Source organism: Palaemon carinicauda, chromosome 17, assembly GCF_036898095.1.
Source record: "Palaemon carinicauda isolate YSFRI2023 chromosome 17, ASM3689809v2, whole genome shotgun sequence".
Classification (NCBI taxonomy): Eukaryota; Metazoa; Arthropoda; class Malacostraca; order Decapoda; family Palaemonidae; genus Palaemon; species Palaemon carinicauda.
The window spans coordinates 66,921,627-66,947,675 of NC_090741.1; the positions used below are offsets into that span (position 1 = coordinate 66,921,627).

Consider the following 26,049-nt stretch of genomic DNA (forward strand, 5'->3'; position numbering starts at 1 on the left):
TGCCTGACAGGTGGAGCCACCCTCACTTCAACTTAGTCCATGATGGTGTAGTGACATACTTCTTTGCATCCTGTGTTTGGCTATTTAATGTTTTTTTTTAATCTTTTAAGAATGCATGTGTTACTATGCTGTTTGCTGATGGCGGCAACTCCTTGGGTAGTCAGGCGGCTGTGTCCTGGCAAGCCCGACCAAAATTGTGGCTGGTATATGAGTAAGCCAGACTTTATAGGTTTTAGAGAGTGCATGACTGCTCGCAATTTTCTCTGTGACGAGTGCAAAGAGTGGCCTCCTCTTCAGTAGGCAGAGTTTTGAAAATAACAAAGAAGAATTTTAAAAATGGAATCATCAGTTTCGCACTTGGCTGAAGAAGTTCTTTAGTACCTTCATCCCAGCTATAGGTGCGAAACCCTCTTTGTTTCCTTCGACTTCCTATATGGCTAGGTCTTCTGGGGAAGTCTTTGAGTGACAGGATTATTTACTTCTTTTAGCAAAGGTATCTCTCTCTCTCTCTCTCTCTCTCTCTCTCTCTCTCTCTCTCTCTCTCTCTCTCAGAACATGATGTATGTTACGAATTAAATAGCTTTTTGTTGTCATGCAGTATTTGATATTTGATAAGATATATTGAATTTTTCATAATCTCTCTCTCTCTCTCTCTCTCTCTCTCTCTCTCTCTCTCTCTCTCTCTCTCTCTCTCTCTCTCTCTCTCTCTCTCTCTCTCTCTCTCTCTCTCTCTCATGCCTGGCCAGTTAAAGAACCCAGTAACACTCTAGCAGTAGTATCTCATTGGATGGCTGGTGCCCTGGCCAACCTTCCCATTAATCATATTTTTATAAATGATTGCTTCCCCTTACCAACGTGAAGGAGGAGATAAAAGATAGTTAGATATCAAATTAGGAAACACTGATGCTCCCCTATCCACACAACCTCTGACGAGAAATATACAGATACGCAAAATTTTTCATCTAACCGTTGTAGCTGAATATGAAATTATTAACCATATACACTTATAAAGCTTCTGAAGTTTTATTTTATAAATTTAATCTGGCTATGCCACCATAATTTAATGTTGTTCCAACACGAATACTTACCTCGAACTACTTTCTTAGGAGTTACTGGTAACCTCCTCTCTACCGCCCAGAGTTTTGCGTAGATTACCCCCCACCCCGCTTTCTAAGGAGGCCTACCCCCGGCATTAAGGAATGTGCCCCGAGGGTAGGCTTATCGTAGGTCGATGCCCGGCTGGGTCAGCTTCATCAGTAAGTTCTCTGGTCGCGACGTGTGAACACCTCGCTCTCGTTCTCTATCGATCCTTTGTGTGCATTCTAGTGCCCCACGTGTTCCCCACGTGGTAACTTACGTTTTTCCAGTGTACTTTTCCCGGGTGTTCCTGTGCGTTCACCTTCCACCCGTGTGCTTACCCAGTGTTTTCATTGATTCCCTTCGTGCTTGTGTCGTGCGTTGTGTGCATTATGGAGCAAATCCGCCGTTGTCCGGGGCCTAGAGCCGGTAAATCGTGTGGAGCGTTCCTCTCCAAGCCTGAAGTGGATCCTCACTCCCTTTGCTCCTCCTGTAGGGGAAGGGTTTGTTCGTCAGCAGATACGTGCCCCGAGTGTGTAGACTGGAGTGATATCCAGTGGGTATGGTACGGTACCAAAAAGAGGAAATCGGCGAAACGTTCCCCCAGGAAAGCTAGTGTTACTTCGCCGCTACCATCACCCAGTGAGCGGTCCGACGGGGCCTCTGTTTCGCTGTCCCCTACACAGAGTAGGGGACGAGGTAAGTCTGGTGTAGAAAATGAACAAGGCGTCCTTTCCCAGGAGCCTAGTGAAAGTGCAGTGCCGGTTGAGGGCCCTTCTAGGGCTAGTGAAGAACCCAGTAGTGCGTTCGGAGAGTCGGCCCTTGTGCTCGGGGGGCACGCTTCCTCCGATGACCCCTTGTGGGGCAGTAACGCGGTGTCGGTATCTTCGCCGCCCTCGTGGGCCTGTGCTTCTGGATGTTCGTTAGGCGGAGACAACCAGAAGAAATTACGACCTTCGGGTAACGATGCCTTCGGTTGGAGGCTCCCGAAGACGCCGGGTAGGTCACCCCTAAGGATGAATGTGGCCCTGGCTCCCTGGCATGGAACGTTTTGAGTCGTTCCCGGCCCCCCTCACGGAAGTCCCCGAAGACTTCCTCCAGCCCTCGACCTCTGGCGTTCAACGCCCGAAGAAGTCCCCCGCAGTCCCCACTACCGGCCGACATGCGATAAGCACAGTGTTGTCGGGTTCATCGGACGTTTATTCCTCGTCAGAGGAAGAAGTCAGGGTAAAACACCGTCGTTGGAGGGACCGGTCCAGGAGCGAGCGTTCCCGTTCGAGGTCGCGCTCCCGGTATAGCAGCAAGCGCTCCCGCTCCCCAGGGCGTAAGTATAGGAGGAGTAGGTCTCCTGATGGCGCCTGGGTCTATGTACCTCGGGACTCAAAGGTGCTTTGTTCCCCGGACCGCCGGTCCAGAGAGCGTTCGCCAAGGATGCCGTCCTCACACCTTGACCCTCGCGACCTAGCTCGCAGGAAGGACCTTACTAGAAGGCATAAGTCCTCGAAGCCTCCGGTTCACCCCGCCCAGCGGGGGGAAACGCGCTTCTCGTCAGGCGGCCTGGCCGAACCAGCCCAGCTGGTGCGGCCTTCGGGTCGGAAGGAACGGTTCCCGCTGTCGGGTCAGCCCACGGGAACCGCGTCCTCGGCACCCAGAGCCCTAGGGCGGACGAGAGTCCCTGCTGAACCAGCGATGCCTGCGTTAACCCAGGCCCCTGGTGCGGACATACCCGCGGATGAGATCCAGTACCTCGGTAGGACGGCGCCCCTGGCACCAAGAGCTAGACGTCCAGTCGGCGTGCCCGGTAACCCAGCTCCCCGGCCCCAAGCCGAGACCTCGGCTGACGGAGGGGAGGGTTCACCGACGGAGGACTCCGTCTATAGGAGGGTGGTTGGCCTTATCAGAAGGCACCACAAAATAGAGGAACCTACGGCTACGGACGAGGATTACTGGAGGTCAAGCCTATTGAGAATCATGCAGACTCCTACCCAATCTAAGACGTCTCTAGCGCTTCCTCTAGCCCGAGATCTAGTCCTAGGGCAGGAGTATGTGGACAAGGTAGTGGCTAGTAATGCCGAAGCCCCCAAAACCCAGAGTTCCTCGAAATTACTCCAGGGCCTCAGAACCCAAGGCAAGGTCTATGTGCCAGCGGGACGCCGCCCAGGCCCCTGTAAGGTGGAGTCGGCCATCGACATCCTGAGTCAGGGCGTCTCAGACGATAGAGCCTCTTCGGCCCCGGTCTGTTTCTCGCCAGCAGAAGCCTCCATGATGGAGCAAATGTCGAGGGATTTGGTGAACGTCTCCTCTTGGCTGGACTGGTGGGCTTCCACTTTGGTAGGGGTACAAGCCTCGTTCGACCCCGCGGACCCTGACCAGCAAGGCCTCCTGAGAGACCTTATTACCTCCGGGGGTAAAACCCTTAAGTTTTTAACGTTTCAGTCGCTCGCTCTGACGGCTAACTGGGTGCTCCGTAAGAGAGACACTGTACTGGCGAAGGTGTCTCGGAAGGTACCAGACAGGGAAGCGCGGGCCATTCGGAGTTTACCCTTGTGGGGAGAGTCTTTGTTTCCCCTGAAGGAAATAGAGGCCATCATGGAGAAGGTCTCGAAGAAGAAGGAGGCTAGCATCCCCAGACCTACGCCTTCTAGGAGACCGCCCTACAAGAGGTCCGTCTCGGATAGTGCTGCGACGTCCCAAGCCTCTCCCAGCACTACGAGGAGAGAGGCTCCCTCTTCCTCCTGGTCCGCAATGCCTCAGCCCCCCGCAGGGGAGCTCCAGCGCCCTCAAGCTCCTTCAGGTCGGGTTACTCCGCCTCTAGGAGAGGCAGGTCAGGCTGCTCCTCCAGAAGAAGATAGAGTGGGAGGCCCCCTATCCCCGCCCAAGCCTCGGGTTGGGGGATGCCTCAGACTTCATTGGCAAGCATGGAAGGCTCAAGGAGCAGAGCCTTGGACAGTGTCCGTATTAAAGGAGGGCTACAGACTTCCGTTCTTAACAGAACCACCCCCTCTTATCCCGGCCAGCCGGACGGAATGGCTAGCTTCCAAAGACCCGTTAAAGAGGACCGCCCTTCAAGAGGAGGTATCCTCCATGTTAGAGAAGGGCGCCATGGAAGAAGTTCTTCTCCCAGGGCCAGGTTTCTACAGTCGCCTGTTCCTGGTAGAGAAAGCGACCGGGGGGTGGAGACCGGTTATAGATCTGTCGGCTCTCAACAAGTTCGTCAAGAAGACGGACTTCAAAATGGACACTCCGAAGTCAGTCCTGCTGTCCTTGAGGGAGAAAGATTATATGATGACCATAGACCTCAAGGACGCATACTTCCAAATTCCGGTCCACCCCTCGAGTCGAAAGTTCCTCCGGGTGAAATGGGGTTCCCAGATCCTGCAATTCAGGACCCTTTGCTTCGGTCTGTCAACAGCGCCCCAGGTGCTCACGAGAGTCTTCACGACTGTCTCAGTGTGGGCTCACGAACGAGGCATTCGCCTCATCAGATACCTGGACGACTGGTTGCTTCTTTCCGCCTCAAAGGTCCTCTTGGAGGAACAAGGGAGAAGACTCCTCCAGTTTTGCAAGGATCTGGGCATCGTAATCAACCCGAAGAAGTCAAATCTATCCCCATCCACCAGAATGAACTACTTGGGAATGACATTAGACACCATTCTGGGAAAAGCATTCCCTTTGGAGGACAGGATAAGAAACCTCAGGCACATCATTCAGCCGTTCCTGTCAGAGCGCCCCAAGAGAGCGAAAGACTGGCAGAAGCTGATAGGTCACCTGGTCTCATTGGAGAAACTAGTTCCCCAAGGGAGGGTAAGGCTCAGATCTATACAATGGAACCTGAAGAACCTCTGGTGCCAACTGGACTCGCAACAGATGCTAATCCCAGTCCTGCCAAACACGAGACCCTCCCTGGAATGGTGGCATTGCCGGTCGAACTCACTCAAGGGGATGCCCTTCGGGACCGATCCACCCGAGTTACTACTGTTCACAGATGCCTCCAACCAAGGATGGGGAGCCCATCTCCTCGACGAAACAGCACGAGGGACCTGGTTGGATGGGGAGAGAGAACTCCACATCAATGTCCTGGAGTTGAAAGCAGTCCAGAAGGCTTGCCTACACTTCGCGAGTCTACTAAAGGGAAACACCGTGGCGTTGATGTGCGACAACGCCACGGTAGTGGCATACATAAAGAAACAGGGAGGCTTGAAATCGAAGGAGTTGTGCGATCTCACCATAGAAATTCTAGATTGGGCAGAAGAAAATCAAGTGGTGCTGTTAGCAAGGTTCATTCCCGGGAAGAAAAACGTTCTGGCCGACGGTCTCAGCAGAATGGGCCAGATAGTAGGGACAGAATGGTCCCTTCTTCCGGAAGTAGCCAAGCTCATCATCCAACGTTGGGGTTCCCCGGCGATGGACCTCTTTGCAACAAAACTCAACGCCCAACTCCCAGTCTATTGCTCTCCTGTGCCAGACCCGAAAGCAGCCTTAGAAGACGCCTTTCAGCACAAGTGGGACAATCTGGATGTGTACGCTTTTCCCCCTTTCACGTTGATAAGACAAGTGCTCAACAGAGTAAGGACAGCCTAAAACCTAAAGATGACTTTGGTAGCGCCCTGGTGGCCGGAGAGAGAGTGGTTCGCGGACCTAAAAGACCTATCGAGTCAACCGCCGTGGCCTCTGCCCGTCAGGTCAGACCTTCTACATCAGCCTCATTTTCTCAGGCTCCACGACAACCCACTCTCCCTACGTCTTCACGCCTGGAGACTATGGAGCGGCTCCTGAAGAAAGAAGGATATTCTGCCTCCACGGCTAAGAGAATGTCTCTATACCTGAGAAAGTCGTCAGCCGCGGTCTACCAGGCTAAGTGGGCCTCCTTCACGAAGTGGTGCCCTGAGAGGCACATTAAACCTCTTAAGGCCTCTGTCCCAGACATAGCAGATTTTCTGGTATTTCTTAGAGACAAGGTGGGAATGTCAATCCCAGCCATAAAAGGAGTTCGGGCCGCCTTAGGCCAAGTCTTCCTCCTGAAGGGCATTGACCTGGGGGCCTCGAGACATATAGCGATGCTTGTTAAGAGTTTCGAGCAGTCCTGCCCCCCACAGGCGAGTAGGGTGCCCCAGTGGGGCTTAGCCAAGTTCCTGAAGATGCTGTGTCGTCCCCCCTTTGAACCCTTGAAGGATATCGTGGACAGAGATCTCACCCTCAAGGCCGTCTTCTTGCTGGCCTTGGCGTCCGCTAAGAGAGTGGGAGAGATCCATGGTCTGTCATACAACGTTTCTCATTCGAAGGGGTGGAAAGAAGTATCTTTCAAGTTCGTGCCTTCTTTTGTGGCTAAGACTCAGAACCCAGCAGTCTGGGATCCGAAGTTCGAAGGTTTCTCAATTCCTGCCATCCCTAAGACGGGTAATGCAGAAGATTTAAAATTATGCCCTGTACGAACAATTAGAAAATACCTGGAAAGAACAGCTCATCTCCACCCAGGCATCAAGAGCCTCTTCGTTTCCACAGGTATTAATAAGAAACAAGTTTCCAAGAACACCATTTCCTTCTGGTTGAGACAAGTTATTGCCAGAGCCTACAAGGAAGATGGCATAGCAGTGCCAGGCACCCCCCGGCCTCATGACATCAGGGGCCTGAGCACCTCCTTAGCCTTTGAGAAAAACATGGCAGTGGGTCAGATCCTGCGAGCAGATACTTGGTCGAACCAGTCAACCTTTACTGCCCATTACCTCAAGGACTACTCGAGGAAGTCCTTAGACGGGTTCTCCATTGGAACAGTCATCTCCGCCCTCCAAGCGGTGTAACGGTAAAAGCCCCAGGCGCGATCAAGGCTAGCAACCGGTAGGCACAAGTGCGGCTTCCTACCTCCTACCCAGTTGCTTCCTTGCCTCTTCGGGGAGTACCGACTGATACCATTGGATAACAATTCTTCACGACTACGCTACTGGAAGGAACTTCAGAAGAAGTTTTTCAAAGGGTGAGTACTTAGACACTAACGTGAACTTTTGTGTAGTTACCCTCGCATCCGCTTTCTAGTAGGTCCCGTTATCCCTGGGCCTCTTGGCCTCCACATCCCGGGTCAGGGGGTCAGAATAGCACTCCCGCCTCCTAAAGTGTAAGTCTCCTAAGAAAGTAGTTCGAGGTAAGTATTCGTGTTGGAACAAATCAAAAATTTTAAGTAATTTTTATTTTTCCTAACATACTTACCGAGAACTACTTTCGGGTAATGGCCCTCCCTTCCTTCCCCGAGTGCCTCTCTTCCTTTGCTAGCATTGTGCTAACCCAATAGAACTTACTGATGAAGCTGACCCAGCCGGGCATCGACCTACGATAAGCCTACCCTCGGGGCACATTCCTTAATGCCGGGGGTAGGCCTCCTTAGAAAGCGGGGTTGGGGGTAATCTACACAAAACTCTGGTCGGTAGAGAGGAGGTTACCAGTAACTCCTAAGAAAGTAGTTCTCGGTAAGTATGATAGGAAAAATAAAAATTACTTAAAATTTTTTATATTTTATTTAGACTATCTTTGAATTTTTCTACTCACTGGTAGGCTTATATATGGTCTCCTGAGCCAAGATCAAAGGGTTTACCTGTATATGGCTCGAAGGCCGGATAGAAAGGCCTTGTGGGCTGGGTCTGGCCAGCTGGACGTAGGTTCCCCACCCTTGGTCGAGATGGATATAGGTTCTTCCAAGACCATGCACCTGTCACCTGGTAGGGAGTTAGCCTAACACCTAAGACATCTTTCATCTTCATGCTTAGGTCATTAAGAGGTTGAAAGTATTTTGTATTTTTTCCTAACTATACAAATATGAGTCCTTCTAAGTTCCTCTTCCTGCTTCATCCACCCCGCAAGTCCTAGGTTCAAGTTCAAAGTGAGCTTCATTGAATGTTGAGTAGGTGTGGCGTATCCTCTACTGCCATCAACTACAACTATCTTGTTAAGAATTTAAACAGCCATTACAGCTTTGTCTCAGGTTTGTATAGTTAGGAAGAATATATATTACTTTCAAAATTTATGATGTTTTCAAATTTCTTGACTATTCCTTTATGAAAATTAAAAGTGCACCCAAGAGTTTTAGTCATTTCACAAGAGCACTTTGAAGCAAAAAAGGTTGAGAAATTATGGTCCAGACTGTGGAGCATAGGAGTAAGTATTAGAACTTGCATAATTTAACTCCCATAGTTAATCCCAAATATGACAAAATGCTCATAAGCTTCCACTCTAGTTAGTTATAATTAGGTAAATTAAACTATTTATTAAAATTCTTGTCTCACAGAGCTACCTTCCTAACTATAGTCCATTTCTTTTAGCGAGTCATATTTGCACCGACTCGCTGCGGTGCCCTTTTAGCTCGGAAAAGTTTCCTGATAGCTGATTGGTTGGACAAGATCATTCTAACCAATCAGCGACCAGGAAACTTTTCCGAGCTAAAAGGGCACCGTTGCGAGTCGGTGCAAATATGACTCGCTAAAAGAAATGGACTATAGTGACTGTTTTAGTAAATTAAGATGTGTATATAAATATTGATAATGTATATAAATGTTGATCATTTCTGAATTGATAATATATATAAATATTGATAATTGCTAATTTCAAAACAGTATTTATGTTCCATAAGATTGGATCTTATCTTGGCAGTGATAATTATTGATGATGTCATGACTATTGTTTTCTTCTATTTGTGGAATATTTAAATGAATGAATGGGTGAAATGTTAAGTTTTACTTAGGAAAATAAGTTTGTGTTCAAATCTATATACAGCATTGACACAAACTTTGTACCATGTACAGTCTGCAGCAAAACTGGTGATACTTTTTAATTTTTGCTTTGGACAAGCGTTGTTCTTAAGTTGCCACTTATTATTAAATCTTATATTTCCCTTTGTAAACATGTATATATATGAGACTACATTGGTCACTTGTTATGTATAATTTTATCATTGAATAATGTTATATCATTAAAAAAAACATTTCATGGTAAAATTACATTTCAGAACAAAATTGAATATGTTAAGGTAGCACGAATCCCTTTGCCAATGTAACTGCAAGAGTCAGTGAGGCTAATCTTTGGGCTGTCTGTCTGGATAGAAGGATTCAAACTGGGAAAGAAGGTGTCTAGATGGAGAACAGTTTAAGCAGAGCCCTATAGCCTAATGATAATAATTAATGCATTTGGGATATGATTTCAAAATTATTACTTATATTTTGCTTATGTCATTTTGTGTATAAAACAAACGTTAGATAGGATTGAGATTTTAAAACTTGCAATACGTTATTACAAGTCATAGTTTAGACTATAGTCAACGGTACTTATATAAATCTAGTCTCCCAACGGGTTTCTTCAGTTTGAGGAAAAATGAATAAATAAGCGAGGCAGTGAGTTATCTTCGCTATTATAAATACAATTAAATTTACCTTAATATTTTTCTTTTACTTTACGAACGGAAGACTATAATCAGGTCGGACATATTCAGCCACAGGTGTTATGTGCAGATTCTACAGAAAGAAAATAACAACGTATCTTAAATTGTAATGATAATAATGATGATGATGATAGAATGGCTCTAGAGTCTAGGCTTATGCTATTGGCTTTATAACTCTTCGTCTTCATCTGCGGTTGTGCAACAGGGTCTCTCACCTCCTAGGATGGCTTCTCAATTTTTCTCCATTGTATCGTTTAGCCATCTTCAAACAGTTGTTCCGTTGATGTTGAGACAATTGGTTATATCTATTTTTTTTATAGAGAATATGGTGAAATAAGCTTAACTAGAGTTACAGTTATCCTGTAGCTGTTGGGTAGCTCTAGCCATAGTTGACAGATGACTTGCTTGTGAGAGTGCCACCGTGAGATTGCCAGCTGATGTCTAGTCAGACTCCGCCCACAACTACAGTACATCTCCAATACGTTCTTTACGTTAAGTACATAACTATGTTGGCTAAAAAGTGAGACTCATTATGTATTTATTTTTTTTTCATTTTTATCTTAATCGAAGATTATTTGTTTAATTTTTCCTTAATGATCTAGATGATATTTTGATAAAAAATATAGCATAAATTCTCTAAAATCGTGCTATTTTTATTGAGCAAAATTTCAAAATGCTTTGTCCCAGGAACTTAGTCTCATTAGAAATGTGAAGAATGTGAGAGTTGCCACTTAGTGTCTTTCGAACAAAAATCACTGAATTTAGGTATCACCAGTTTTGTTGTATACTGTATCATAGTGAAAATCTTGCACAGTGGATATCATTAAGTAAAGTGTAATTGAACTTAATTAGGATGAAGATCTTTAAATGTTCCCCTGTACTGCAGGCTTGAAAGTAGTATACAGTGAATAAGGGTATTTTGTGGAATGCAGTATTTTTAAGTTCATATCTGAATGCTATTAAAATCAGGAGATGCAAGTATATTTTGTTTGAAAGCAAACAACTACGAGAATCAGAACAGCACTCATATTTGTGGTTTTTTTTTTTTTTCATGGCTTAATTGGTTTTTCAGAACTATTTTCTCAGAAATTGGCAGAAATCAAAGGCTCTGTTGTTAGACAGAAGCGCAAAGAAGCTGCCCCCAAGTGTAAGTTTATGATAATTGATAGAAACTACAACCGCAACTGTAGTATGGCATCCTACCTAATATTGCTGGATTCTGCCAGTTTCTTAGGATATAAAGTGAATTTCAAATTAGCAACCAATGGAAGGTATGTATAAATCATTGTCATTATGCTTTCCTTAATTTATCTCGATTATTTCAACACATTTTCTTGAGGTTTATTCACTGTTTGTTCCAGGAAGCAAGAGATTTAACAAGATAACTAAAATTGCAAGAATTTTCTCTTGTCATGGTATGATAACTAAATTCAATCCTGCTGGGTAGTGGTGATCTAGCTAGGGGTATGGTTCCTTTTGTTATAGACAACCACTCTTACCAGTGGCAAGATCATTGAGACTTGCTTCAGATTGTTTGTTTTTCATTGTTTTCCTTCAAGAGTTTAGTGTTTTGAATTTGTTCTATTTTTGGGCATAAAGCATGAATTAGTGCCGTGCACTTTTTTACGAAGTTGTATAAGAAGCATTGTGAACAACGCAGTGACACATGGCTGTCTAAGGCCGCAGTAAAGAATGTGCCCTCTTGGATCAGTACGGCTTATTCTCCTTTGTCAAAGTTGCAGAGGAGCAGCTTCCTTAAGTGACTTGAGATGATGAGAAGTATGCTGTTTGATTTATTGAGGATCAAAGTTAAACATTGCCACTTCCATCACTCTAATCCGCTTTTATTAATGAAGAAAGGTACAGATTACCCTCAAAGTTTGTTGTGCGCCTTTGGTTGTCTTACTGAAAATATTCTGCTATTAAGGCCATGCTAAATAGCCCTTAGGTTAGAGTGAGAAGGAAACTTTAACAAGATTTTCTAAAGAATGACATCTGGAGTCCCTGCATCCTTATTTGGAGGTGTTTTGGAATGTCCATTAGGAGACATTAAGAGTTATGGGAGCCAAACATTGTAGAAGAGAGTGATATCACCGTTATTGTAATGACATCAAGCGCTGGGAGCTGCTATATGCAATTGTTAGCAGAAGGTGGTGGAAATTATTAAAAGTAAAAAAGTAGAGTGGTGAGACGACTGCAAAGCAACTAAAGGAGAAAGTGCTATCAAGAAAGCTGCCATGAGGATGTTGGAAAGGGGAGTGGTTAGACTGTGGACTGCATCTTTCAACATAATCATAACAATAAAGATTTTAGATATATAAATGAGCAGACAAAGAAATAAGACTACGTGCAGAAAATGTTTATTTACGAATACAGGTACTATATAAGAAAACATCATACTGAATATTCATCAGGAAATCATAGGAAATGGTGGAATTAGTGTACAGTATATGGGATACTAAAATAGATATTGTTCCCCAGAATTTTTGAAGAAAAAGTAAATAAATAGGTACCCAGGTCAGAAAATGATTACGTATGGGACCAGGCTTGTTTGTGTGAATGTAATGAAAGGACTTTTTAGAAATACTGTAATACAAATTGTTTTCACATAAAAAATATTTAACAATTGAAATATACTGTAGATGATCTTATTAGCTAAAAATGCAATAACCTGAATTTCCAAAATATCAAGCTAGAGTTCGTGAGCTGGTGATTATCTGGCATCATATCATTAATAGTCATTGATGCCAATTGGAGTATTCTTAATAAACAATTAGTAACTTGAGATAAAAAAAGTGAGTAAATAGCAATGAAACATTTGAAATTGAATATATTTAAAAACTAGTAAGAAGGCCATTTCCAATACAAACTTAAAAATGCCTCTGACATCATAAAAACATTTCCTCTAAGAAACTTTGTGAGAATGTTCCTGCCATCCTCATTACGAATTTCAGAGAGGAATTCTTCTCGGATATCCACAGAACTGGGACATTCAGTAAGTAAATGAAGACCGCTTTACAAGAAGTAACCTGGTTTACAAAATTTACAAGGAATAAGATAAGTTGGAATGTTTGGAATGTACTGTATAGCAAGGGCAAGTGCAGAATATAATAGTGTTGAGATCCATGTTGTGATAGATGGGAAAGTGTTATAAGAGGTAGAGCATTTCTTTAAGCTTGGGGACATAATGGCCTGGGAAGCAGGAGTTAAGAGAGCAGCAAGAAGGAGAGTGGCAGCAGTGTTGATGAAATGGAAGATTTCCTTACAATGGGTAAAAGAAAATTGTCCCCTTACTAGAGAAAGCAAAGATCAGTGATCGGTACGATATAACACCCCAAAAAGGGATATTACTATCAGTGCACCTTAGGTGGTGAATTGTAAGAATCACTAATGTCTTTTTACAGCTTGCTTTCGGCTTCTATGGGTACCTATTGTTTAGCATTTTTGTTTATCTCCATTTCTTCCTCCTTTCTTCCAACATTTTTGTCCAATGTTTTTAAATTTTATTCCACAGTGCAACTGTGCAGTTTGACTCTGGTTACACCTGTGCTGAATGTCCTTCCTGGCCCCAATATGGGGCAATATGGCTCAGATTCCATAAACCATACTATATGTAGTAGACAATTGGATGCCACTGACTTAGGAAACAGAAGCAAATTTGATAAGGTGTAACTGTAGGATGAAAATAGTCGGGGCCACAATAATGTAGGAAGATCATATTATGAATGAAATATTTGTGGAAAGACAGGATATACTGAAGCTTGAAAAAAGGCTGACAATTCAAAAATTTTAGACTGTTTGGCCATGTGATGAGAAGGGATGTGAACAGTTTATATGGAAAATTGTAAATATAGAAGAGGCAGACAAAGACCTGAAGGGAGGCCAAAGAAAATGCAAAGAATAATAAAAGATAATCATCTATCAATGTTGGAAGTTCAGGAGGTGAAGCGAGAGAACTTATTTCACATCTGAATCTGTAAGGGGAGTAGCGGATATAAAACCAACAAGATGATGATGATAATGATGGTGATTACTACTGCTATGATAATCAGTAATCAGTGAACTGTGATTAACATTAACATGAATATAGAAACACTCTTATTATAGACCTGTACCAGAAAATATTTTTAAGATGGTTTATTGTGATGTGGTATATACAGTATATACCAAATATTCTATCTTACTTTTTCCAATATTAGATAAAAAAGTGATAACTGATGATTTTTTTACCTGGTTAATGATTGAACCCAAGGGACTTGAAGCCACCTAAGAAGGGAAAGCAGATATACAAGGGGAATATTTATGTAATAGAATTCTATATAATTGTGACTATTATAGTTTTCATAATTTGTATAAAGTTGGACAAGATCAATGAGCCAAATCTTGAGAGTTTCATAGAGCTTCCCTGAATAAGAAAAACTGGATCAAGTTTGAGCTGAAAGTGTTGTTCAACCTTGTGGCAAAAGACCAAAGAAAATGGATTCAGTGAGTAGCAGCAGTCATTTACTAAATACTGTCAGTGCGGGGACACATTCCATTACATGGAGAGCCGTGACGGATTTTCTAGAACACCTTTTTGAATTGCAGTACTGTAAATAGAATTATAAGTGATGTACATTAGTACTTATTGTTTTTTATTTATAGAAAGATTACAAAAAGATGATCGAGTTGTTTGGATGTAGATGGTTTTCCTTTATAGTACATGAGTCTACTCAATTATTGATGTGATAGTAGTCCTTGGAGACCACACAGCATTTTAAGCCAAAAAAATTATATTGGCAAAGGAAGAATCTATTTTTTGCAGGAGCTGCGAGGTCTCCAAGACCCTTCCTCCTCCTTAGTCATCTGCAGGGAAGGGGGATATTTGATTCTCACTCTGAGTATGGAAGATGGTCGTTTGGCACATCTTAGTGTTGAAGTAGCATTGTCTCCAGATTATATTGGTTCTTTGTGATGATTTATCATCCACTGCCAGATGATTTTGACATTGGAAGTGCTGTGATGAGTTCAATAGAACCTGAACTTGTGGATCTACCTTATACTGTACACACTGAGTGTGAGCTTTGCATATGAAACACTGGCTGCAAAAGAGGTGGTACAATATTTAAAGGTTTAAAGGCCGCTCATGAATGGCAAAGGCAAGGGACAGTGATATTGGCCTATCAAGCAGGACAAAGGCCATAAATATATGCCATTTGATCAGTGCCCAAGCCTCCTCTCCACCCAAGCTAGGACCAAGGAGATCCAGGTAATGGCTGCTGATGAATCAGCAGATAGACCTATAGGCTCCCCCAAACCCCCCTCCCATCCTTTGCTCAGAAACTAACGAGTTTGAGCGGGACTCGAACCCCAGTCTGGCGTTCACCAGTCAGGGACATTACCACATTGGCCACCACATCACTTCTTTAGTAATTTATGTTATAGTGGATCCCCAGTGTTCAAGCCTTTTACATGAAAGTCCATGGAGACCACCCAGCACTTTTCCAAAAATAGGTTTTTCCTTCGTCAAAACTACTTATTTATGTACTTATGGTATGTGGTGTGGCCTTGGAAACAAGCTTGTTACTTTTGCAGATGGTGCCACTCTACTTTGATCTTATATCCTGAGGATCTGTGGTTGTGACTCTCTTAACAGAGATCAAGCTAAAGTTAGTTCAAAATATAGGGATGATGTTAAACTGTTACTGTACAAATCCCAAATATTATTGTCAGTAGGTTTAGGACATTGAATCCACGCCAGATTTTTTCACTGACAATCTTTCTTTGACTGTATGCAACACATTTCAGATTCTAAGTGCCCTTTTTAATGGCAAATTCACTTGTGAGAAACATATTCAGCCAGTCTTTACTTCTGTTGTACAACAAAAATGGCAGCCTGTGTTGAGAAAGTCTGTTAAAGATGTTTGGAGACCTATGTATTGTAAGGAAATGTTTTCATTATTTTATTCTACCATGTTTTATATATTCTACTGTACAATCTTCAGCACTAGGCTCATCTTAAATTGTTGGAAAAAATGATGATGATTTTTACAGTCTGTATCCCTGGTCTTGATACACTAATCTTTGGTACCCTTGTCCAGTTAGCTCATTGTGTATGTTCTGTATGATTTTTAATAATTCTGGACATCTTTTGTATTCAGATTTTTACTGATTATACCTTTCAGCTTGTACCTCTAGATCAGCAGTTAATTCTAAGTGCTGACTTTTCATACATTTGGCTCTTCATATTCATATATGATGGTTGAATCAATTGACCTTCATAAATTCACACGTGGTGCAATTGATTATTTGTTAATTATGTTAGCAGAAGTCTCATTACATAGTTTATCTGTTATTTATAATATTTACATTCACTTTTCAGTCTTAATTGCTATATTTTTTCTCTTTGATAGTGTTTTCATTACTTCTCGGTTTCTTTTACTGTTGTGGGATACTTTCCTTATTGGATCCCTAATGTTTGTTAAATACTTTCCTAATGAAGGTTGCAACTTTGCTTATAATATTGATAAAATTACTGTTAATCAAGAGAGCTGACATTTATTTATTTCAATGCTTGACATATAGACAGCTAAATGTTTAATGTGCATAATTGTGTTTGAAAGAGCATTGGCCTCACAGTTTTTTGCAGGTCTTTTTTTTAGGGAAGCTAAGATATCATGCTCATGTTATCTTGGAGTTTGGAATATCTTTGGTATACATTTCTTCCAAAAAAACAGACACAAGTGTACTATATGATGGTCAGGAAGTATGGATAGACGTTTATAGTAATTATGGTACAGGTAAATATTTCTAAATTCCAAAGTTATTGTAGTTTATATTTGTTGAGAATTTAAATTTTGCTTCATTTACTTACCATATGTTTCAGCTGCTATCATAGGTACTCAGTTTGGATAAATGAACTCTATGAAAGCTTTCCAGTAGGCACTGGGAAGGACAAAATGGCTGCCTATAACAGTGCTGCAGAAAAAGCGCTCCGGTGTTTGTCACGTCGTTTTTACACTGTGAAGGTATTAATCTTTTTCAGATACTGTATATTTAATATTCTGTATAGTCATTGGCTTTCTATTCTGTAAATTTTTCAATATACAGTACTGGAATCAAGACATCAATTGTATGGAAATAAACGAGTTTCAGTGGAAAATTGTCTATACAGGTAAGTCGTCAAAACTATGTCTTACAAATTTGGTGGCTTTGTATTACGTGAGTAAATGATAAGAATAAAGAAAAATACATGAAATAAGGTCAAAGTCACAAATACGTATGGAGGGCATTTTTTGCTCATATTTGTTTAAAAACAGAATTTTAATGACAAAATTTGTCATTTTACTCACTTGATGTTTATATTGCTTCTCTTTCAAAGCTTGGATCATATCAGTGTTTACCCCTTTAAGTGGTCTTAGGACTCTTAAATATAATACTGTATTAAGACAATCTGGTGGTTTATAGCAATAGCCTTATCTTGGGTATGCCGCAAGTACTTTGCCTTTTCAGTCTTGAAGTCAAAACTTAATTCTTATCCATTTGACATCAATAGTCATGGGAAGGAGAGAGGATATATATATATATATATATATATATATATATATATATATATATATATATATATATATATATATATATATATATATATATATATATATGTATATATATATATATATATATATATATGTGTGTGGTAGGGGAGCGTCAACAAAGTGGCTGAGAGAAAAACCAACAAGGTTATTAAATGAACGTGTGTCGCTACCTGCAAATCCCAAACAGACAAATATAATACTCAACTTGGGAGCAGGGATCTCCAAAATGCCTGACATCTTCAAAAACACAAAATAGCACAGAGCTACAAAAAACACGTCCGAACGTTCACGGGTGCTAACAAGGAATGATGGGTGGTGGGGGGGGGCAGTAGCTGTAGTGAACGACACCTCGTAGTAACGGGGAATTTTGAGGAGGGAGAAGTCTAATTGGAAAGGGACCTTTAGTAGTGGATTCACTCCCCCCAGTTTTAATACCGACACCCTTTAGGGGTGAGCGAGCTGGGTATATTCCTGGCATTCCATGCAACTTTTTTCTCTGGTATATTTAGCAGTATTTATACCTTAGAAATGGTGCTTTAAGGAGCATTTCACTGGGCGACACAGGTTCCTCGCCCAGAAATAGATTTTTCCTTCGTCACAATCCCTTTTTTAAAATAATAAGATTTACGTAATTTTACAAACCAAATTATATTGCATCACATCACCGGCAGCTACTGAAGTGCCAGAAAAATACAGTAGTCCCATAGCAGAAAAGTGAGGGTTTTGCAGCAGAAGGATCTGCAACAAATATAGAGTATGAGGCTCTAAGAGAGAGATGAGACTCTGCTATGCACATTACATCATAAAAACACTTACTGACTCATCCATTAGAACCACTAGTCAAACCTTGTGGTGTTACACTTGGGATTGCAACTGTGTTTACCCAAAGACTTACTGGTTTTCTATTATTATTATTATTATTACTATCCAAGCTACAACCCTAATTGGAAAAGCAAGATGCTATAAGCCCAGGGGCTCCAATAGGGAAAAATAGCCCAGTGAGGAAAGGAAATAAGGAAATAAATAACTGAAGAGAACAAATTAACAATAAATCATTCTAAAAAAAGTAATGTCAAAAGAGATATATCATATATAAACTATTAACAACGTCAACAACAAAAATGTCATATATAAACTATAAAAAGACTCATATCAGTCTGGTCAACAAAAAAGCATTTGCTCCAACTTTGAACTTTTGAAGTTCTACTGATTCAACAACCCGATTAGGAAGATCTATGATTGCACAAAAGAACCTAAAGATGACAAGAGCTAAGAGGCTCATTACTATCAAAACTGAAAGTTAGAATTCTCATTAGTGGCTGAAGTGGCATTATTGTTTTCATTCCTACTATGATCATCTACTGTAGTCTAGTCTTCTCCGGATTTTCCACTCAACTGGAAGATAGTTTTCTTTTGTTTGGAACTTTTAATTTGGTTAGCAACCATTTGAAAATATTTTTCCATAAGAGGAATATTAAGGCCATTGAATTCCATACAAAGGTTATCTAAACCATAATGCTACACTTGGTACAAGACACAAAGAGGATGAGAATATATACCACCCAGAAATAAGTGTATTTAGTAATTGATAACAAATCTAGATGACATCTCTTATAATCACTAATACCCTGAACAACACTTTTAATGATTTCACAACCTGGAATGGGGTGATGCGCTTTGACCTAGTACAACACAGTCAAGATGACGAGAAGCCTGAAAACACCACGTATCTGCCGTGTATGCAAAGCAAAGTTATTGCTGTTAACCACCAGATTGTCTCAATACTGTATTGAAGCCTAGATCCATTAAAAGTAAAGAAAATGGAAAACTTATATTTTGTAATAATTATTGATAGAAGCCAAGCTTTTAGAGAGAGGCAATATGAACATCAGGGAAAGGTCATGGAAATAAATGCTGAGAAGTAGCCTCAATTAACCGGTATGTTTAATATTAAACTTAAGTGGAACTAAGAACAGTACTGTATTTTACAAAGTACAGTATTCCATACTACTATTGTGTGTTAATTACTTAAATATTAAATGCAACTGAAAATAAGTTGATGATTGTTAAAATAAAATTCATTGCAAAGCTCACGTGGAAGAGAATATACAGTAGGTTTATGCATGGAGAATAAGAGGGATGTCAAATAGGAGTTTGAAGAAATGAATCAATGTCTCAACATGACAGAGGGAAAATATTCAGGATGGTATTATTGGTTGAGGGATGGTGAAAAAAGGACAAAAAATAGTAAACAGAATTGGTGATTGTAGCTGAAAAGAAAGAGTTAGAACAATTCAGGAAGTATTTTGAAAATTACTGATTGAAGAAAATTTATATGAATGGGAGGATAATGACATCTTAAATGGACTAACAGAAATGGAATAGCCATTACCATCCAGGATGGCAATTAAGTAATTTAATCAAAGCATTAGGAGAGGTTAGAAAGTTACAAAAAATCTAAAACCTTACTAAAGAAAGTTTAGGTACCAAGTAGTGGGGAAAAAGCCTTGAAAAAAATAAAAAAAGGTGAATTGACTGTTTAGCAGAAATTATAGATGCTATATCAGTTTGGCCTTATGATGTAAAAGAAAAATCAACAGAGGCAGTTTTTGTGATGAGGCAACTACATAAGAAGTATTGAGCAAATTAGAACGGAATGTACCACATATTTGGGGATCATGGCTGGACACTGTGACAAGGATGTATGTTGGCATTATAAAGTCAATAGGTACCAGAAAGATTAATTCAGAGTTAGAGTGAGAAGTTGTAGATGTATCAGGAGTTGAGATAGGTGTTGTTTTGCATCATTGATCATCCCTGAGCTATTTGTTGTTTGTCATAGTTATGGTAGAAGTTACAAAGGATATTAAGAGCAGTCTCATGAGAGTTGCCGTAAGTTTATAACCTGCTGTTAATGGTGAAGTTTTTATAAGAAGTTATTGATACAGTATGTTTAAAAGTCAGAAGACTTGAACTTGGAGAAGGTTTAAAGACCACTTGAACTAAACAAAGCTTATGGTGACTTTAAAGAGAGAAAAGTTAAAAGCACAGTCAGTTAGGCATGTGACCATGTTGGTGTGATAATAAATGTTACAAATAATGTTCAAGATTACAAAATATTTATGGAGCATTAGATTTTTGAGGCATGAAATACATTAAAAGAGCAAGTTTGGAAGAGATAAGTGAAAAACCCTATTGTGATAGATATTAAGGTCTTACAAGTAGTAAATTTCTGTTATCTAGTTGAGTAAGGGTTGAAAGGACATTTAGAAAAATTAGTTGCATCTTAGATAAGAAGGAAGTAAAAAAAGATTTAGCCAAGTTTCTGGTACTGTGATTGAAAATATCTCATTACTTGAAGAAACAACAACAAAGACTTTGAACATGATTGTAAAAGGATGGGGCATAATAGGTCAGAAAAGCAAACACAGACTTAGAATTGATGAGAATTCAGCTAAAAAACAACCAGCAGATACAGAGTGCTCATTTCACATCAAGTCTCATAAAGGAGGAAGCTGTCCTAGGAAAGGATTAAGGTGATGAGATTTATTGTGTGTGTTCTTCACTGCAACACAGTTGTTTTAAGTTTGTATCTAGATTGCACTGTGAAAGTGTTGTACTGTGCTTTTCCATGTCATACTAAGATTATTAGATTTACATTTTAAAGTAGGATTTTACAGGAATATATATTTTATCCTTATAAAGTATAGTACATATTTCTAATTTTTTGGCAAATTATTAATATATTATAAAGCTCATCTGCCTAGTGATGAAATTACTTTTAAAGTTTTTATTTTTGTAATATGGTTTTACATTATGTGTAATGTGAGTTTTTGGTTTTTATACATCATTTATTTATTTTCTTATAGTACAAGAGACATGAGTCAGAAATTAAGATGAGTTACCTTTATCAAGAAGTGCCAGACATACCTCCATTAATTCAGCCGTCAATACAAATTAAGTTTGATACAATTCAAAATAAAGCACTAATGAGGAACATACCAAGTAGTACTATCACACAGGAAAATGTGGAGTCACAGAAAGTTCACGTAGGCCATCAACTTGAGGATTACTTGCCTAGCCGTGTCATCAAACAAGATAATATGGAATTACATAAAGTTCAATTTAGTCATTCACTAGAGAATTTCTTGCCAAATGGTGTCATCAAATATGAAAATATTGAGGTACAGCAACCGCATTTAAATCAGCTGCTTAAGAATTTATTGCCAAGTGGTGCCATCAAACAGGAAAATATGGAGGTACAGCAACCTCATTCAAGTCAACTGCTTAAGAATTTCTTGCCAAGTGGAGCCATCAAACATGAAAATATGGAGGTACAGCAACCTCATTCAAGTCGACTTCTTAAGAATTTCTTGCCAAGTGGAGCCATCAAACATGAAAATATGGAGGTACAGCAACCTCATTCAAGTCAACTGCTTAAGAATTTCTTGCCAGGTGGAGCCATCAAACATGAAAATATGGAGGTACAGCAACCTCATTCAAGTCAACTGCTTAAGAATTTCTTGCCAGGTGGAGCCATCAAACATGAAAATATAGGGGTACAGCAACCTCATTCAAGTCAACTTCTTAAGAATTTCTTGCCAAGTGATGCCATCAAACAGGAGAATATGGAGGTACAGCAACCTCATTCAAGTCTACTTCTTAAGAATTTCTTGCCAAGTGATGCCATCAAACAGGAGAATATGGAGGTACAGCAACCTCATTCAAGTCAACTTCTTAAGAATTTCTTGCCAAGTGATGGCCTCAAACATGAAAATATGGAGGTACAGCTACCCCATTCAAGTCAACTGCCTAAGAATTTCTTGCCAAGTGGTGCCATCAAACATGAGAATATGGAGGTACAACCTCATTCAAGTCAGCTGCTTAAGAATTTCTTGCCAAGTAGTGCCATCAAACAGGAGAATATGGAGGTAAAGCAACCTCATTCAAGTCAGCTGCTTAAGAATTTCTTGCCAAGTGGTGCCATCAAACATGAAATTAAGGAGATACAGAAAGCTCATTTTAAGAATTTCGTGCCAAGTGGTGGCATCAAACATGAAAATAAAGAGGGACAGCAAGCTCATTCCAAGGAAAGGCAAATAAAAGAGGCTACTGTAAGTGAAAGGGAAGTGCAAGACTCTGCTATACCTGGTATAAAGAAGAAATTAACCTACAAACAGAAAAAGAATTCAAGAAAGGAAAGAGTCACATTTTGGGCCACCGTAGCTGTAAGAAATTTCATTGCAAAACCAGAAAATGAAGAGCTTATATTTTCTTCATTGCTTTGTGAGCCACATCAAAAATTAGTTCAAGAGTAAGTACTGTAAATTATTTTTTCATTTTTTTCAAGCTCAGTAACTATTCCTTTTTAACAATGCAGATTTATTTTATGAATCTCCAAATTAGAAGTCCAATTGTCCATTATAAACTCATAGATAACATGTAATGGATACGGGTTAGTTTTTATTTCTTCCACTTTAAAATAGAATGAGAAGAATACAGCAGCTATTTACCCATGCGATGGGACTTGAAGGTCATCGCATAAATTTCAAGAGAGTAATCTTAGATACTTCTTGATATGGTACTCTAGATTTAGATGCAAAGTTCTTTTGATACACATTACTGTTGCTTCTTAATTTACACAGGAATTACTGTATGTTCCAAATGGAGGTGTACAATGTAATTTAGTAATACCATATGTTCGCTCACACAAACACTCGCACACACGTTTGTGAGTGCTTGTGCGTATATATATATATATATATATATATATATATATATATATATGTATGTGTGTGTGTCATAAAACGCACAGGGAAATATCATACTTAGAAGCACAATAACCTTAAGGAAAATGAAATAGAAAATATAAGATTAAGTGTTGACTAGTTTCATCTTACTTCTTCAGAGGACTGAATTGTTGAGATAAATTTTTTTTACAATATGTATAGTACAGTGGAAGTACAAACATACATACAGATATTTGCAGAACAATACTCCAGAGAAACAAAATACTTGCATTGCCCTACATTTTCAGGTGTTTATGTGGACAGAGTTCTTTTGAATGGAAGGGTATTACACTTGTAGGCATTTCGATGCAGTTTCTTTATGTTAGTATGTGTTTATTAATAAAAAAGTGTAAACCTTATCCATGAAAATACAGAAAAACATAATCATAAATACTATATACCTGCAAGCTTACAAATTCATATACATAGATGCATGCACACCTGTCATGTATGCAAGCATGGCTTGTATTATGAGTATTCTTGGACTTCAGCTTGACTTTTTTGTTTAAGTATTTACTCCTTAATAAGCCATCTGCTTTCTAACTTCTGTTATGGATTAAGAATAATTCAAATTCCTTTTGGACTTTTCTGTGAGGGAAGAAGTCCAAATATTCTTTGTTCTGCCAATAGTTATTATAATTATGAGTCTTTCTTGGAACAGTGACTTCATAGGAATAATTCTGCTCATCTTTTGGTAATAACTTCATTCTCTATTGATATTGCAATTTAGGTGCTTCAGTTTTTGTCCAGTAAAAAATTAACCATAGCAGGAATGGAGAAGCATTTAAGGCAGTTATTTTAAGGAAAACAGTTTGTACACAACTCTAAATAACAAAAAACTCTCTCTCTCTCTCTCTCTCTCTCTCTCTCTCTCTCTCTCCATATATATATATATATATATATACATATATATATATATATATATATTTATATATATATATATATATATATACAAAGGAACATAAAACACCACAATTTTTACCCTAGAAAGTAAAGGTTAGAAATGGAGTTGACAGAAACTTTTGTGGTGTTCAGAGATATTGATTAGTATACGTAGACTACAGGCATCTGTTTACCCCAGTTCAAGGAGATGGAAACTGGAAGTAAGAGGGTTCATCACCAGGACATTTTTCATGAGTGAAATAGCTTTATTTTTAAATACATTAGAGCACAGTACAAGCTAAGATTGAGGTTAGTACCATTAGTGACTTTTCAAGAATTTATTAGATGGAATGATTGGTACACTTCTATGGGTCATTTTGGAAGAAGGGATCATTGTCTTTGTTGAGTGAATACTTATTTCCTTTCAGTCACTGTTATTTGAACTGTAATACTGTATTGTAATTTTCCAAGCCTAGATGATAATTGTGTAATTATTTTATCTCCTTTTTAGAGTAGCTCATCATTACAAATTGAAAAGTGTTACTTTTGGATACAAGAAGACTCGTCACCTTGTCGTATTTCGATCTTCTTCTGCAGATGAATATTTACAGAGATGCATTGAAAAGCATAAAGGAAATGTACCTGTAAATTTTAAAGTTATACCTCCTACCAAACAGTAAAAATTACATGTTTTTATATGTATAATCTTATTCTGTAGCTACAGTAAGTACTTAGTAATATAATCTTGTGCAATACATTACAGTTGTGCATCATGTTGAGAATATTGAAGGATTTACATAAGTTATATTTTTATTAAAGAAAAAGAGTAAAATAATTTTGGATACTCAATCATGCCAAAATAGAAACTTGTTAAAATTTTCTATGTTTGTTTATGGTTTATGGTGAAGTAATCTTATAAGAAATTGATAATTCAGTGTATTATTTGAGTCCCGTTTGAATAAACACTTGCAATAGACATACCAATGGCTCGGGATATTTTTGTAGTATGAAGAAGTGCTAAACAAGAGGCCACTTCCAATATAGGCTACCTGCAATATTCTATAACTTTTTTTTTCTTTTTCTTTTTTTATAATGCAGTGTTAAGCATATTAGGTTGAAGATATACAGGTATATGATTCAAGTAGATAGAAACCATTTTTTGTCTAGTTTACAAGGTATAAAGATTTGAATCTATGTTCTTCAAAGGAAAGATATAGGATTGAATCACAGTATAATGTGATATTTTTCATACTTGAGAGTCTGTCTATAATTAAGGTAGGGTATATAATCCATATTTTGTTATTCACATTAAATTTTCTAATTTGTTTAAGTACATGTTTTCCTTCTTCCAGATCCCTTAATATGATCATTGAAATTTTCTGTGTGCTTTGACAGAAAATAGGGGTGATTTTAATATTTCAGATATGTTTATAAACGAGAACAAAGTTTTTTTCTTTTGCTTTGATATTATTCTTTGTTTGGGATGAGAACAATACTGCAGAATAAAAATACTTAATAGAATATAGTACTGCACAGTATAATAAAGTAATTTAATGACATAATGTGAATTCTAGACACTTATAGAGCCAACCCTAAGGAATTCTTCTTCATTGGAAGTTAAAAATTAAGCAGTGACTGTATGAAATTACAAGGAAGAGAGCCCCTTAGTTTGGCCACATGAATGTTGCAAAGAACTTTAGGTACCATTTGCAGTGTTTCAGGTGAGAAATACTGCAAATAGTACCCTCAATAGTGAGAAGTTAGATTGAGTGCTTAGTTGCTAAAAGAACCTCTCAATATTTGCCAGCCATAAGTTGCATTTCATGATTTCTTAGTTTGATTTTCATTAAAAATACAATACTTACCAGATTTATTTTTATCTAAATGCCCACTTTGAAGCCATGCACAAACAATTTATCCATCTCTATGTCGGTTTAACATACATCAGTTCCGACTACTGTACATTGCTCATTCTAAAGTATTAGATAGAAAAAGTAAGATACACTTTACGCCGTTTTACCCAATTGTACAATTGCTTCTTTGTTGTACAATAATGATGAAGTGTTGTACTTCAAATGGAAGCTTATTAATACAGGTACTATTTGTTTTTTATAAAATGATAGCAGGTTTAAAGTAATTTTATATGTTCATTACATGTATAGAAAACATATAAGTAAATTAATTTTATAGGGCAAAATTCAACCTACGTTGAAAATCGAATTATGTCAGGTCATTTGCATCCAAGTAACGACGTAGGGTGGGATATTACTGTACTGTACTTATAATCTATACAGTGCTTTACTTTTAA

The 26,049-nt window shown here is 39.3% G+C and overlaps 1 protein-coding gene across 1 annotated transcript in view; it reads left to right on the forward strand.

Moving 5' to 3' along the window:
* LOC137656405 (uncharacterized) overlaps positions 1-25,071 on the forward strand; it is a 166,500-nt gene extending 141,429 nt beyond the window's left edge. Inside the window, exons 8-11 of the mRNA XM_068390581.1 lie at positions 10,569-10,767; positions 16,362-16,503; positions 20,940-22,384; positions 24,253-25,071. Of these exons, the coding sequence (XP_068246682.1) occupies positions 10,569-10,767; positions 16,362-16,503; positions 20,940-22,384; positions 24,253-24,421 (1,955 nt within the window). The 3' untranslated portion in view covers positions 24,422-25,071. The remainder of the gene's footprint in view (positions 1-10,568; positions 10,768-16,361; positions 16,504-20,939; positions 22,385-24,252) is intronic.
* The last annotated feature ends 978 nt before the right edge of the window (positions 25,072-26,049 follow it).